The sequence below is a fragment of the Ovis canadensis genome, chromosome 10 (assembly GCF_042477335.2).
Source record: "Ovis canadensis isolate MfBH-ARS-UI-01 breed Bighorn chromosome 10, ARS-UI_OviCan_v2, whole genome shotgun sequence".
Classification (NCBI taxonomy): Eukaryota; Metazoa; Chordata; class Mammalia; order Artiodactyla; family Bovidae; genus Ovis; species Ovis canadensis.
Window position 1 is genome coordinate 25814434 of NC_091254.1, and position 16736 is coordinate 25831169.

The 16736-nt window shown below is 42.8% G+C and overlaps 1 protein-coding gene across 1 annotated transcript; it reads right to left on the bottom strand.

The window, feature by feature from the left end:
- Window positions 1-9697: 9697 nt before the first annotated feature.
- On the bottom strand, window positions 9698-14253 carry LOC138446443 (kelch repeat and BTB domain-containing protein 7). The gene has a single exon (XM_069601222.1). It carries the CDS (start codon window positions 12988-12990, stop codon window positions 10948-10950), a length of 2043 nt encoding a protein of 680 aa, XP_069457323.1. The 5' UTR covers window positions 12991-14253; the 3' UTR covers window positions 9698-10947.
- Window positions 14254-16736: the final 2483 nt, after the last annotated feature.

Below are 16736 nucleotides of genomic sequence, written 5' to 3' on the forward strand. Positions count from 1 at the left end.
GTAAAGAAAAAAGGAAAAGGAAATGCAGTATTGTTGACTATAGTCACTATAATGTACGTTAGATTCCCCAGAATTTATTCACCTTCTAGTTGCAACTTTGTACCCTTTAAGAACATCTAATTCCCCCATTTTCCATCCACTGGTTGCCACCATTCTATTCTATACCAGTTTGCCTTTTTTAGATTCAACATTTAAGTGATAAGTGATACCATACTACATATGATAGGTTCTGTCTGGCTTATCTTGCTTAGCATAATGCCCTCAGGTTCCATCCATGTTGTCACAAATAGCATGATTTCCTTCCCTCTCACGGCCGAATAATATTCCATTGTATAGATATGTATCAATCACATCTTCTTTACCCATTTTTTCACTGAAGGACACTTGGGTTGTTTCCATATGTTGGCTATTGTGAATAATGCTATAATAATAAACACAGAATTGTACACACACTTTCAATATCCTATATTCATTTCCTTTGTATATATACCAAAAAAGTGGAATTGCTGGATCATATGGTAGCTCTATTTTAATTTTCTTTTTTGAGGACCCTCCATACTGTTTCCCATAGTCCAGAACCAATTTATATTCCCACCAACAGGGTACAAGGGCTCTCTTTTCCCCACGTCCTTGCCAACACTTGTTGTATCTTCTCTTCTTGAAAATGGCCATTCTGACAGATGTGAAGTGATATCTTATTGTGGTTCTGATTTGCACTTCCCTGGTAATTAGCATCTTTTCTTGTATCTGTTGGCCGTTTATTTGCATGTCTTCTTTAGAAAAATATTGAGTCAGGTCCTCTGCTCAATTTTAAATCAGATGTGATTTGTTATTGAGTCGTACAAGTTCTCGATGTATTTCATGTATTAACCCTTTATCCAGTATACGGCTTGCAAACATTTTCTCCCACTCTGTAGATTGTCTTTTCATGTTGTTGTTTCTTTTGCTATATAATTTGATTTTTTTTTCTTTTGCGCTTTTGGTTTCATTGTCAAGACCAATGTCAAGGAAATTGTTCCCAATGCTTTATTCTAGGAGTTTTACGGTATCAGGTCTTATGGTTAACTCTTTAACCCATTTAAAGTTAATTTTTGTGAGTGTTGTATGCACATTTCCTGATTTCAAACAAGTGAAAGGGCAAGGCGTTCAGTTCTATGTGACTCTTTGTGACCCCATGAACTGTAGCCTGCCAGGCTCCTCTGCCCATGGAATTCTCCAGAATACTGGAGTGGGTAGCTGTTCCCTTCTCCAGAGATCTTCCCAACCCAGGGATTGAACCCAGATCTCCCGCATTGCAGGTGGGTTCATTACCATCTCAGCCAACGGGGAAGCCCGATTTCACACAATACTGGAGTAGGTTGTCATTTCCTTCTCCAGGGGATCTTTCTGACCCAAGGATTGAACCTGCATCTCCTGTGTCTCCTGCATTGGCGGGCAGATTCTTTACCACTGAGCCACCTGAGAACCCCTATGTAATAGAAACCAATAGGAACTTACATGGTGGTGTAAGTCAATTATACCTCAAAAACAAACTCATAGAAAAAGAGATCAGATTTGTGGTTAACAGAGGCAGGGAGTAGGGGATGGGGAAATTGGATGAAGGCAGTTCAAAAGTATAAATTTCCAGTTATAAGGTAAATAAGTATTAAGGAGGTCATGTGTGTGTGTATGCTCAGTCGCTTCAATCGTATCCAATGCTTTGCAACCCAGCTGGACTGTAGCCCGCCAGGCTCTTCTGTCCATGGAATTTTCCAGGCAAGAATACTGGAGTGGGTTGCCACTTCCTACTCCAGGGGAGCTTCCCACTAGGGAATGAACCTGCATATCTTGCATCTCCTATATTGGCAGGTGGCTTCTTTACTGCTGAGCCACTTGAGAAATCAAACAGCACCAGTGACATTCTAACTGCCAAGTCAGATTACTGCGATGCGACATGGTTGACCGTACCCTGACAGTGACACGGAGAAGATGTGTTACTGAGTTGATCACTGCTGGCGGGAGACTGGGGCTGAGTCTAGCAGGGCGCCCTCTGAGGATCCACACAGAATGCATTTCCGAATTGTCCCTTTCTTAAAGTTGGGCTACTGAGGCATGTATCTACCGATATCCATCCTTCGCTGCAGGAGGACTACCCTGAAGGCATTAACTTCCCTTGAACTTTTGTGCTCTGGTTGCAGGAGCACTGTTCGGAGAATGAGCCTTCAGAGAAAGCCCTAAGGCAGAAAAACAGCGTGTCCTGTTACCACTGCCTGAGAGTGCACAGCCTGGTTACAGCAGGTCGGAAGTGCCCAAGGGACACCACATCATCCCCTGGTGTCTATGAATCCTCCCTGACTCCTGTATTCTCAAACTCAGTTCATTCTTTTTTCTCTCTTTTGTAATAGTGGGAATGTTGTACAGATGAGTAAGAGGACTACACTGGTAAGCTCCCAGAGGAGGAAGGGATTGGAAGAGCTTAGGCATTTAGGCAGAGAAACCTAACTCTGGAGGCTTAAGTTCTGTTATTTCTAGGAATACTTGAACTGAGATAGGACTTAAGGGCAAGGATGTGACAAGCGTTCGTATGTGTGTGTGTGTTAAAGGCATTCAAGGATGCATTCGTTTGTGAAACAAATTATTTTTGTCATTATTCAGCATTCGGTTCGGTTCAGTCGTTCAGTTGTGTCCAACTGTTTGTGACCCCATGAACCGCAGCACGCCAGGCCTCCCTGTCCATCATCAACTCCCAGAGTCCACCCAAACCCAAGTTCATTGAGTCGGTGATGCCATCCAACCATCTCATCCTCTGTTGTCCCCTTCTCCTCCCACCTTCAATCGTTCCCAGCATCAGGGTCTTTTCCAATGAGTCAGCTCTTCATATGAGGTGGCCAAAGTACTGGAGTTTCAGCTTCACAATCAGTCCTTTCAATGAATATCCAGGACTGATCTCCTTTAGGATAGACTGGTTGGATCTCCTTGCAGTCCAAGGGACTCTCAAGAGTCTTCTGCAACACCACAGTTCAAAAGCATCAATTCTTCGGTGCTCAGCTTTCTTCACAATCCAACTCTCACATCCATACATGACCACTGGAAAAACCATAGCCTTGACTAGATGGACCTTTGCTGGCAAAGTAATGTCTCTGCTTTTGAATATGCTATCTGGGTTGGATATAACTTGTCTTCCAAGGCGCAAGTATCTTTTCATTTCATGGCTGCAGTCACCATCTGCAGTGATTTTGGAGCCCAAAAAAATAAAGTCTGACACTGTTTCCACCGTTTCCCCATCTATTTCCCATGAAGTGATGGGACCAGATGCCATGATCTTCTTTTTCTGAATGTTGAGCTTTAAGCCAACTTTTTCACTCTCCTCTTTCACTTTCATCAAGAGGCTCTTTAGTTCCTCTTCACTTTCTGCCATAAGGATGGTGTCATCTGCATATCTGAGGTTATTGATATTTCTCCCAGCAATCTTGATTCCAGTTTGTGCTTCCTCCAGCCCAGCGTTTCTCCTGATGTACTCTGCATATAAGTTAAATAAGAAGGGTGACAATATACAGCCTTGACGAACTCCTTTTCCTATTTGGAACCAGTCTGTTGTTCCATGTCCAGATCTAACTGTTGCTTCCTGACCTGCATATAGGTTTCTCAAGAGGCAGGTCAGGTGGTCTGGTATTCCCATCTCTTGAAGAATTTTCCACAGTTTATTGTGATCCACAGAGTCAATGGTGTTGGCATAGTGAATAAAGCAGAAATAGATGTTTTTCTGGAAATCTCTTGCTTTTTTGATGATTCAGCAGATGTTGGCAATTGGATCTCTGGTTCCTCTGCCTTTTCTAAATATTCACCATTATATGGAATTTAACTTTTTTTGGTTGTGAACTTACTATAAAAGGAGGGTTAGGGAGATTTGAAATGACCATCAGAGTAACAAAGCTTGAATGTTGTGAATTGTCTACACTTGAATACAGGAAGTCTGGCACATCTGTATTAACATCTATTCATTTATTCATTTATTTAATAACAGAAACCCTGAGTTTTAGCTGGACATATACTATTCATCTAATGATATTTCTCAGGTAAACATGTGGCTGGATATGGTGATATGATGAAATTCTCCCCCGTGAAAAAATGGCAGAAGTGGTGTAAAAGCGTTTTAAAAAGGAATTTCGTGTTCTCCATTTCCTCTCTTTGCCCATCCCTGCAGGCTGCAACATAGATGTAACCCTGGTGGGTGTGCTTTGTCCATGAGAATGAAGACAACTCACTTATTAGGAGCTATGGGGACAGTGCTGAACGAACCCAGGCTCATGAAGAACCTCACTGGGCCAGAACCACCCTGCCAACACTTCACAGCTCACTTCTGAGCTGGAGAGAAGCCAGTCTCTGCCTTACATCTTACGGCGTCTTTTGTATAGAAGTTTGGCCTGTACCCTCACATGATATGCAAGCTGGAAGCTTAGGAAATAGCCTGTAGTCCTTCCTGTCTCAGATTCCTTTCATATTTCCTTTCTCAGCTCTCTCACCTCTAAATATACAATTACACATCTAGCTCAGTCTCTCTTATGCCTGACCCTTCCTCATCAAGCCCACAATTGGGCTAGGAGACAGTAGTGAGCAGTCCTGAAGAGAGATCTTAGTTCCCTGCCCAGGAATTCAGTCTGGGTTGGCTGTGTGTGCTGTGCTCAGCAATCCCAAGGACTGTACCCCACCAGGCTCCTCTATCCATGGAATTTTCCAGGCAATAATCCTGGAGTAGGTTGCCATTCTCTACTCCAGGGGATATTCCCAACCCAGGGATCGAACCCTTGTTTCTCATGTCACCTGCATTAGCAGGCAGATTCTTTTACCACTGGGCCACAGGGGAAGCCTAGATGCAAATGAGGAATCCTAGCCACCAGATCACTAGAGGCTAGAAGCTAGAAGCAAAGTGACCCTGGCTCTTTACCCCATTTGCAAATAAAAATGTTTCAAGGAGGCTAAAACTGTAATAGGTACAAAGTTTATTATTAGAGACAGCATAACATCTGGGAGAGTACACAGAAATTATTTAAGACAGAAGCTAGGGAGAAATACACACCCAGAGAGAAAAGGTATGGGCATCCTCTCTAATGAGAAGCACAGCAAGTCAGAAAGTAGGGAGAGATATACACCTGGAGAGGAACACAGGCATCCTGAGTGAGGAGGAACAGAGTTATTCAGAAACCAGGCAGAGACACACGCCCAGAGAGGAGTGCGGAGTCCTGAACGAAGACTGCAGCAGTCAGAAGGCAACTTCAATCACTTATATAGGACAGTTCTTCTGGGTCTTTGTTTACGTTTGGCCAATTATCTCATTTCTTTCTCCGCACCTCACTTGTCCTTGGACCCTACCCAAGATGCATGAGCAACTTTTTGCTAAGATGGTTAGTGGGTGCCTGTCCACACTTATGGAGGTGGGGCTCTCTCCCTTTTCAGCCCCCAAGGAGCCTTTCTGCACATGTGCAGGTAGAGAAGTTTTCCTTGATCTCAGGAGTGGGTACTTTACCTCTTTACTTTAGCAGTGCTCAGCTCTTGCCACTAGCTTTGTCCTTGGAGTGTCCAGGTGAGAACGAAGCTTGACCTTTACTCCACTTGACAAACACTGGCTGTCTGGCCCAGGAGCCAGCCCATCTGTCTCCTACCTCAGTCTCACCGTCTGGACTCCATCTGCCTTCCTTTAACTGGTCTTGCCCCCTCTGCCTTACACTGTCAATACCTCCAGGAGAGGATTCTTGACAAAACAGATTCAACTGTCAAGTCTCTACTTAAAAATTCTCAATTTTTAATTCTCAACCCTCCAATGCAGGGGGTACAGGTTCAATCACTTGTTGAGGAGCTAAGACCCCACATGCCTTGAGGCCCAAAACCCAAAAATGTCAAACAGAAACAATATTGTGACAAATTCAATGAAGACTTTAAAAATGGTCCACATAAAAAAAATCTTTAAAAACCCTCAAAACTATAGGGTCTCTGTTGAACAAACCACACACAGATCCCTAACTGAAGTATAAAGTGAGAGGAAAACATGGCCCCATGATACCTTCTCTGTACAAAGACAGCCATACGCATACTGAGACTAGATCAGGCTGTGCCCTGAAGTGACAGCCACTGCTATTTGCTAATTTCCCCAGAATTAATGGATAGTTTGCCACCTCTCCCCACCCCCAGGGTTGTTAAAGAAAACTCCTAAGAGTCCCTTGGACTGCAAGGAGATCCAACCAGTCCATCCTAAAAGAAACCAGTCCTGAATACTGGAAGGACTGAATATTGGAATATTCATTGGAAGGACTGATGCTGAAGCTGAAACTCCAGTACTCTGGCCACCTGATGGGAAGAACTGACTCATCGGAAAAGACCCTGATGCTGGGAAAGATTGAAGGCAGGAGAAGAAGGGGATGACAGAGGATGAGATGGCTGGATGGCATCACCGACTCAAGGGACATGAGTTTGGGTAAACTCTGGGAGTAGGTGGATGGACAGGGAGGCCTGGCATGCTGCAGTACATGGGGTCACAAAGAGTCGGACATGACTGAGCGACTGAACTGAACTGAACTGACACAATGTATTGTCTATCTGGTACTGGAAGACTTGGCAGCTTCTGTGAACACTATTATCTTGTTTTGCTTTGTTAAAATTGTTTGTTTGTATACATTTATCAATCTCTGTGGTTCTAAAACAGTTTATCAATAAATGCTCTTAGAATTGCTAGTTAGCCATATTTTATACAAACAATTTTGTTTCCTATACGTTCCTGCTCTATCATATTTGCTATAATAAATATTCTTTTAATGTTATGATGAAAAGATGCTGACACTCTTAAGCACATATTGGAGAGATCAGATGAGAGGACTGAGTAAAGTAAAACAGCCAAGAAGCAAGAGACAGATTTTAGGATTTCAAAGACAAGTTAACTTTCAAGTTTAGGGGACTGACATAGAACTACGAACTTTTTATATTTCCAGTTCATGAACATTAAAAAAAAATCAATTAAATACTTTTAGTTTACAACTTACCCATTGTTTGGGCTTCCCTGGTGGCTCAGAGGTTAAAGTATCTGCTTGCAGTGCGGGAGACCTGGGTTCGATCCCTGGGTCAGTAAGATCCCCTGGAGAAGGAAACGGCAACCCACTCCAGTATTCTTGCCTGGAGAATCCCATGGACGGAGGAACCTGATGGGCAACAGTCCATGGGGTCGCAAAGGGTCGGACACAACTGAGCGACTTCACTTTACCCATTGTTTTATCTATTTTCCTCATTCAGCACAAATTGGTGAAAATGACATCAGGCAAAATACTGGTTTCTAGTTTAATGAACGGTGAATAGCAAATTTATATTTTTAAATGATATCTTAAAATAAATTCCTTATGGGTAGATGCCCTTTCCAAGCACCTGTTTACCTGGTCATTATGAGATAAAGAACTTGTAATTTAGATACCTAATAAACAGCTGTGATATCAAGTCTGAAATACCTGCAACTTATAATTTACTTTGAACCCTAATATATATACAGTCTTCCTAGACAATAATCCCTGGACTTCCTTGGTGGCTCAGATGGTAAAGTGTCTGCCTACAATGAGGGAGACCCAGGTTTGATCCCTGGGTTGGGAAGATCCCCTGGAGAAGGAAATGGCAACCCACTGCAGTATTCTTGCCTGGAAAATCCCACAGACGGAGGAGCCTGGTAGGCTACAGTCCATGGGGTCTCAAAGAGACTTCATTTTCTTTCACTTTAGACAATAATAATATCACACGTCAAAGGTTTCATATCCATTAGCTCATCTGACCCATTTCTTTAAGTCACTTACATTTAGTTACTTAACTGTTCTCAGGCATAACATCATGAGGAAATTTGAAATTCACCAAGTGCCAATTTTGTCTTTGTTCTGATACTCAGATCCCTTTCAGGTGGAAAATGCAAATGATTTCTTTAAGCTCTATTTTAATAATGCCCTTCCCCCCTCAGAAACATTTGAGCAACATGTCTCTTGCAAAATGCGAATTCCTTTTTTGTAGAAGTGTTCTTGGGGCTGTTACAGTGTTCTTACCCTGGGTGTGCAAATGAACTGCAGAAATGTCTAACACCTTTGAAATTATGAAAACATAAACATGTACATTTCTCTAGGGAATGGGTCAAAAGATTTCATCAGATTATCAATAAAATCCAGGTATGAAACGGAGTAAAAATAAAACAACAACAACAAACACACACACAAAAACACTGCTCGACTAGAGGATATAGAAGGAAATTATAATTTAAATTTAATCCTAAACCCAAATTGTTTACTAAATTAGTCCCTTTTTTTTTTTTGTCCTTTTGAAAATACCAATGCTAACTGTTTGAATATTTAAATTATTTGAAATAATTTGGGTTCTCTGAGCTTTTCAGACTACAGGCAGATAGACACAAAAAATAAGATCATTCTTAAGTTTTACAAACAGTAATCCTGCAAATGACATTATATTAAGCATTTGCTAAAATCTTTGTTGATTAACTGTAAAACTGAGACAAAGGAGCTTTCCTGTGATGAAGGGATTTCAACACTGCTCTGGTAGTTGTGTCACTATGTAAGCAAGGGTTTCGTATATTTAGCACAAACTAAATCAAGAGGTCAGAAGGCCTGGGGTTCTAGTGCCAGTTTTATTTGTAACTAACCATGTACAAATCACTTATCTATAAAAAAAAAAAAAAAGGTTAACATCTATCCTTAATTCACAAACATATTATGAAACCAAAATCCTTTCTAAGAAAAGCTCTTGGTAAACCAATATTTTACTATTAATTAGCTTATACCTAACTCAAGAGGATGAGAATGACACATGAGAGAATGTCTCTTATCAATTGGTCGGACACCTTAATTCTGTAGATGGATAATGTGGTTGTGAACAGCTTGTTTCTATTTCGATCTTACAGAACAAAAAACTATCAACAAGAAGTTACTGGTGAAGAAAAGTTGGCCAAAAAATACAATTAAGATAGAGCTTTCCATGTTAAGAGCAATGCTTGTTGACATCCCTCTATGGAACAAAAACTAGAGCACTGTTTGCTGTTTGGAAGGAACATACGCTGCTAGAGTAAGAATCTTATTTCACTAAATAATGTTAGACAGGAACCTCCTGTAGATTCTTCCAGCGGCCCATTGAAATGGCCAAGAAAACATTATTTGTGTGTCTGGCTTTTTTAAACCATTTTCTCTCTCTCTCCCTTTTCTTAGTTTCAAAATTCTGTTCTCCAGAATATCCTCCTCAGTACTCTGCCTGGGTGAAAAGAAATGTCAGCATTTGGTCACTAGGGAATAAATATAGAAGAGGAATTAGTATGTTATTGAACAACGACTGAAGAAGATAAACTAAGTGAGTATAAAAAAAATTTCTAGACCATAAGCATTTGTACATACACACTATTTATCATGTATATGTTTTGTGACAACCATATGTATTAACAGACCCTCAAAAAGTAAGCACCTATATGTTCCGGTATTTAACAGTATCAAATTTGTGCAACTTAAGTCTCTGTTTCTAGATCTTCCCTTATTATGGTGATATAAAATGAAAAAAACAAAAATCAAACTGGAGCATGGTTCACAGAGAAATACAGGAGAGATACAAATGAGTAAAACAACTAGGTACACCGCTGCTTAGGGAAGTATTTTAGAGGAAACATACTCTCACTTTTGGCCCCAAATGTCATCATCCACTTAGGTTATTTGTCAACTTTTAATATAAAAATACCTTCAAGCTGATAATCATTTACAGTGACTTACAAAACTGACAGAAAATTTTAATGCTACATAAAACAATTTTATACACAGCTTAAAATTTTAAATTTCTCTTCTGGCACTTGATTTTAGAGTTGATAGACACAATAACTACTACTGATCTCAATAAAATACTGTTTTTAGCTTATACATATCTTCAAAGCCGTATCACCTCACAAAAATCACTTCCTGCCAAAGAATTCTCTAAGACAAACACCAAAACTATACAGCCAAAATGTTGTAGGAAAGCATATAAACTTTTTAAGACAAGGCATGACCAATGGATTAAAACTTTACATTACCCAATCACACGTCCAGTGAAAAAAACAATTGTTCCTTTGATTCAGTGAAACATGTGTCAGGTATAAATGAAGAAATATGGCAAGTTATCTATTGTTTTTGGTTTAGAAAGGTCTAAATAGTGTTACTACTAGAATAGATGCTTTTTAAGACAGAAAAATGGTCACATTTAGCAAGTACACACTTTATATTCCAAAAATAAAAATTTTTTGTAAGACAGTGGAATCCTGATTTTTTTTTCTTACTTTTTGTGAGTGCTTAAGACCATTCTGTCCATTATCAAAATGAAATCACTCTTTGATAACCTTAATTATATGTCCAATTGTTTTTCTTTGCAGAAGAGAACCAAACCAAATTTTAACAAACTATAAAGAATACTAAAAACTGACTATGTGAGAATTTGAGAAATCTACTACTTTCATTATTCAGAAGGAAGATAGAAATCTTCAAAACCCTGCCAACAATTTCTAGTCCAATTTTCTACACAAAAATGAAAAAGCTAACTTTCCCCCCACAACACTAAACAGAATTTAAAAATGAACAGAAGACTAAATTAGATAATCAAAATATAAACCGTGTAATTAATGAAAACAATTCACTAGTGCAACAAATTCTTGAACACAGAAAAAAAACCAGCAAGCATTCTAATCAATTACATGGTTCATTTTTTTGGGGGGGAGGCATATTTTAATCTCAACTTTCAGCACAGTAAATTATATAGCTGATTTCATGGACTGTTTACATTTTATAACATTACATTAGCAATTCAAACATTACCCTTTCTAAACCAAATATGCAATCCTAATCAAAGTTTTCTTTTTTCCCCAGAAAAAGGAAAGGACATCTTTTTAAGATATATTCATAGCAATAGAAACATCTTAGTATTTCAAAATATTTACAAAGAACCCTGCTGATCCTGTGCATTTCGCTGAGGGGCTACCTGTACCCAGACTTCATCATCAGAAAAAGAACTTGAACTTCCTGACTCAGAGTCCAGTTCACTGAACCCATCTAAGTCCCATTCAGTACTAGACTCACTCCGTGCATCATCTTCCTCAGTGATGAAACTCTGACCAGGTTCAAGGCAGGAAGGATAAACCCGAGCACAGAGACAAATAAAGCCAGAGTCAAACTGCAGAAGACCTAACATGGTCCCTATATTAATCCACTGGTCTTCCCTTGTATCATATTCATACACAGTTACCCGGTTTTTTTTCCACTGAGGGGTTGTAGAAGTGATGAGGAGCAACTTTTGGCCATGATTGACAATCTGGTAGTTGTGGGTCTCCGAGTCCAGGGGAATATTGCTAATACGCCTCCATTCTCCCCGGGCTGGGTTATACACCTTCATGACTGGGATGTCACAGATGCAGTAGATCTCATCATTGAAGACACAGGCTTCCTGAAAGTCACTCCGTTTAAGAGAAGCACAGTTCAGCCACATATTATGGCTAGGATCATAGCAGAGCATGCGCTTACTATTCACAGCATAAAGATAGTTCTGAACCACTATGAGTTCAAAGGAATAGAAGGAATGTGGTACAGGAGCCACTAAGGCCCACTGGTTCCTCTGAACACTGTAGCACTCCACTTCCTTTAACTTCACTCCAGTAATGGGGTCACGCCCACCCAGGATGTAGATGTAGCCACTGAGGTATGCCACGTCCATGCCCTCCCGGCAGAGCAGGCGGTCAGCAAGTTGCTGCCAACAATTCTGGGCTGGTTTATACACCCAGAGATCCTTCCTGGGCTGGGCAGCTAGATAGATGTCATGGTCTGGAGAGACACAGACAGCTGAAGAGGTGACAGTCTTAGTGTGAGCCAAACTGGTCAAAGGTGATGGCATTGTGTAAATGTCCCCCGAGTATGGGTCATAGCACAGAAAGGGATCTCTGGGATGGCCAAAGAAGATGACCATCTCCTTGGCACACATACCCAGCCTCTGGGGTGGATTTTCTGCTATGGACACAACAGAGCTACTGCTGCTGCTCTCTGGCTTGGGCACCAGGGACTTGCACAACATGTCACCATATCGCATCTGCAGGGCCCCTTCAACAAGGTCCAGACAGTACTTCTTTACAATGGGCTTGGTCAGCAGCTCTTCCAGGTAGCCCCGATCTTCGTCAGTGAAGTGGGTCCAGCGGACACACTTGAAGACTTCTGCAGCGCTGGGACCCCGCTCCTTGGGAGCCGCCTCCAACCACTGCACCGCCACGTGACACACGGTCCGCTCACTCTCGATGTCTAGACTGTCCAGGCGCAGGACAGCTAGCAGCTGGGCCAGGGTCAGATCTGCCAGCGACTCTTCCCGAATCGAACCCATGCGGCTGAGCTGCTTGAAGTTGTGGGCTATAAAGGACTGGGCCTGTGATCGCAGCTTGTGATGGTCGAAGGCGTCGGCGAACTTGAGGATGGCCGTGCAGTTGGCCAGGTCAAGGCGGCGGGCTAGGAAGGAGGCACAGGCTTCCCGCACGTACTCCAGCTGCAGCATGTCGGAGGCCGCGTACAGGCGCTGCACGTTGGCCTCACTTAATGACACGCGACCGGTGTAGCAGTAATCGACCAGCACCTCGAAGGACTCGGCGTCCACGTCGTGCATGGTCACGTTCGTCTGATGGCTCTCGTACATGCCGCCGGTGAACATGCTCTTGAAGTAGGGACACGCGGCCGCCAGCACGTTACGGTTGCAGGAAAAAAGGCGGCCCGTGCCAGGCCCGCTGCCGGGGGTGACCACCTCGATGGTCACATCACAGAGCAGCCGCGCGTCGTAGAAAGACTTGAGCTGGGCCAGCAGGGCTGCAGAATGGCCCGTGTCCTTCAGCTCCTCCGGGCCCGTGAAAAAAGCCGAAACTGAGGGCTTGGAAATCCTCTTGGGACGCCTCCCGCCGCGGGGGCTGGCGAGGCGGCGAGAGCGCGGAGCTTCTTCCCGGGACTGCATGGTGAAGAGGGCGGCGGGGAGAGAAGGACGAGAACCGGGCTCTGGCGCCTCCTCGCTCTCTTTTCGCTGACGCCGAGACCGCTGTGTCCCTGAAAAGACTGCCGCGCTGACTTAAGTCAGCCCCGCTCCGCGGTGCCGCCTCCCTTTATCGCGTAGACAGTGCCTGACTCACCCGGTTCCAGTTCCACGCCCTTTCTCCGCCTCAGCTCGCCCTCACAGGACCTACAAACTGGAACCAAGCGGTCCGCCACCGCCGCGCTGGCAATACCGGTAGGTGCCTAGGAGAACTACAGCTCCCAGGTTGCCTTTCGCGCCTCGAGGCATGCCGGGACCCCGCGGACTCTGCGGCTTAGGCTGCCTCACAGGAGCCGCTGTGCATGTTGGGATCAGTAGTTCCAGTAATATCGCGAGGCTTCTGGGGGTCTACTGCTTTAACAGAATCAGCAAGCGTTTATTCCAGATTTGATGGTTTAGAGCTGTGGGTTTGAAGTCTAGAGTGGAAGTCCCGTTTTAATATTCACCAGTTGTGTAAATTTTTTGTCAGAACTTTTCCCTGTCTGGAAATTGGGCATAATAGTATTTCATAGGATTCTGGGAGAATGGAATGATCTAAATTTCATAGGACATAGGATGCTTCAATAAATACTTGTTGATTAGATTAATAATTGTTTACACTGTGACTGAAATGCAAATATTGAGTAACTGTTGGCTTTTCATTTAGAATTTATGAAAAATGAGGCATCCACTTATTCGAAACCATGAGCAATTTCTACAAAGAAAACTTTGTGTTTACTGTTGCTTCTTGTAAGGCTCGGAGAACCGCGCTCTGAAAGGAACATTCAGGGACAGCCTCTAGTGGACTGACAAAGTTGATTATCCAGCTGCGCAGTTTTATAATTCTCAGGGAATAGAGCATAAGGCAGACTTGCACGTAAGCCATTCCAGATAAACATTAAAGCATTCAAGCATAAAATACAGTTCCCACCACCTAAGACATAACATGACTTTGGCAAAACACTAAAGGGAGTCTTATCGTGAAACAACAGTCCTTGCTCCCAGGAAACAGGTGGTCATAAGGAAGCCTTTGAACGCTTCAAGGCCGGGCGTACTGACCCTTCGTCATCCGTTTCCAGCCTCAGGCACTCGATGCACGCTCATAACCCTCCGTTATGCTCGTTCCAGCTCCCAACCTTCGTCATAAGTGGAGCAAATACATTTTCCATGTCTGCTCAAAGCCTTCCAGCTCCTCCTTATCTCCTCCCTTTTTCCTTAAGAGCAAGGACTGCTGCAGCCACAGTTACTCCTGTTTTTTGGGCGGAGGTGACTCGGGCACATAACGTTCGGAATCCTACAAGAACAATAACAAACAATAAACAGATCAGCGCATAAGTAGCCATCGTATGGGGTACCCAATTTTTTGGATTTAGAAAGGAGGTACTAGTGGATAGTGCATTATAGAAGTCAGTGTTCACACAGGGGGAATGCTGCTGAAGGTAGATGTGATTTGTTGCTTCGATTTTTCTATATCTAGACTAATGTTTGATTTTGAACCTAAAAGATGTAACTTTATTTGTTCCCAAGGATATTCAGTGGCATTGTAGGGCATATTGGTCAAACAGAAAGTAGTGAAATTCCAGTGACACCGCAATTCAATTGTACCTGTAAAGCATGCAGATCATCCCCCGCATACATAAGGGCGGCTTGTAAGTCATCTAAGCGTGTTTGAATTTGCTGATCTATCTGAGCTTGCCGGGCCCAGAGATCATGAGAGTCCTTTTTTCCAGGCAAATCATGAGTCTGAATAGAATTGTACAATGCCATTCCAGAAACTATACCAACGGTTACAACTGAAATAATACCCACTATAGCAGCTATGATCCAGCCCAGAAAGCGTTTGCTTCTTTTTAGGGATTCTCTCAGAACAAAAGACAACAACGTGGAACCTGACCAGGGTTCAGAGATCTGGACTGGAACCCACAAGTCAGTCCTTTGCCGGACTGAAAAAAACACTGTCTTTAGTAACATTAATTGGCACACTATGATTTAAACAAGTATACAAACGACATTCAGTACAGGACAGAATTGAGCCATTACTCCTAAATTGTCCAATAGCAAAAAGATAGGGCGCATTTACACAAGCATGAACATAACCAGTATAATTATACTCAATAGTATAATTTTGTGGGATGGAAACATGTGCATAAGCATATGAGACACTAAACCGGGACAAGCAAGCAGGAATTTTCCAAAGATGCCAGTGTTCAGGCCCTAGGACAGGACTGATTATCTGGGGTCTGGGAAGTGAAAGACCTCCATTGTACCAGTTCAAAAGTTCATCACGTCGATGCCAGAGTCCTGTTTGTGTTCTGTTAAAATGTGATGCTGAAACATTATACCATTGGCATGTGTTATTATTTTCTTGAGATTCTGAGCAATTCACAAAGAGTCCATGAGGCCCCCAGTCTACAAAAGTCATGTTGGCATGAACAGAGACTTTTCCAAACCTTCCTCTACAGTTGGACCAGTCCATTCCCGGCACAGACAATTTTTTCTTCCAAAATACGTTGTCACAAGGAGGCTCAGAAGGCCTAAATAGATAGTGAGTGAAGTTGGCTATTTGTCCACGGTAGGTAGTCTCTGTCCAGTTGAGAACAAAGGTCATGGTAGCAAACATTCCAAGACGGAAAGAGCCATTTGAGAAAGAGTAAGCCCACCATTGTGGATACAGATGGAGACACAAAGGGAGGGCACCAAAACAGATGGGGAGCACTGGATGTATGTGTTAAATTAACTGTTTTTCCTTCTTCTTTTACTCGTGGTCCTAGATCTGACCAGTGGGCAGGAAAATGTAAGCTATCATTTGTGAAAACCACAGGAGATGATTCTGTCCAATCGACCACTTGTAAGAGAGGTGGGTTGGAGATATAAGCCCAATAGGTGTAATTACCACTTACCCTAGAAGCGCAGGTTAAAATGGCCATCATAGCCAGCAACAGTTTTTCCGGTGTTACCTCACTGTTGGTCATCAATAGAGTATCCCCAGCTCGTCTTGACAGATTTTTCATTTGCGCCCAGGTTGGAAAAGGCGCATTATGCCGGGGACGTTTCATTTTCTTGCTGTCGTTCAATGTCATCTGTTGCAGTTTCTGTTTTATTGCTGTTACCGGTCGGGGGGTGTGGAGCAAGGCCTTTCCGTCTTCTGACTTTTCTGAGTGGGACCCACTGCACGGTTCCATCATCTAAAATGACAAGACAATATCCCTTGCCTAGGAACTTAAGTGTCCCTGGCAGCCATTGATCAAGGCATTTAACCCAAATGGCAGTTTGTTCAGGCATATGCGAGGGTGAATCAGAAAAATGTCACTCTGCTCGTGTTTCCTCACTGTGTAGAGGCAAATTAAAATAATTGATTGTTAGAAGGGCTATAGGTAAGATGGCTTTAGGTCCATAGGAGTCCCTTAGTTTATTCCCCCTGTTTTGTTTATGAAGAACGAGCTTGAGTGTACAGTGGGCCCGTTCAATGATGGCTTGGCCTTGAGGGTTGTACGGGATGCCAGTAAGATGGCAAATACCCCGTTGATGCATGAAATCACGAAAAGCATTGGCTGTAAAAGCAAGACCATTGTCCATTTTAATGGAGGCAGGGATCCCCATCACTGAAAAACACTGCAGAAGAGCTGTGATGGCAGCTTTAGCGGTCTCAGTGGTGGAAGGAACTGCCCAGATGAAGCCAGAAAAGGTATCTA

Excerpts from the sequence above, each read along its gene's own strand:
- LOC138446443 (XM_069601222.1), bottom strand. The coding sequence starts at position 12,990 with ATGCAGTCCCGGGAAGAAGCTCCGCGCTCTCGCCGCCTCGCCAGCCCC.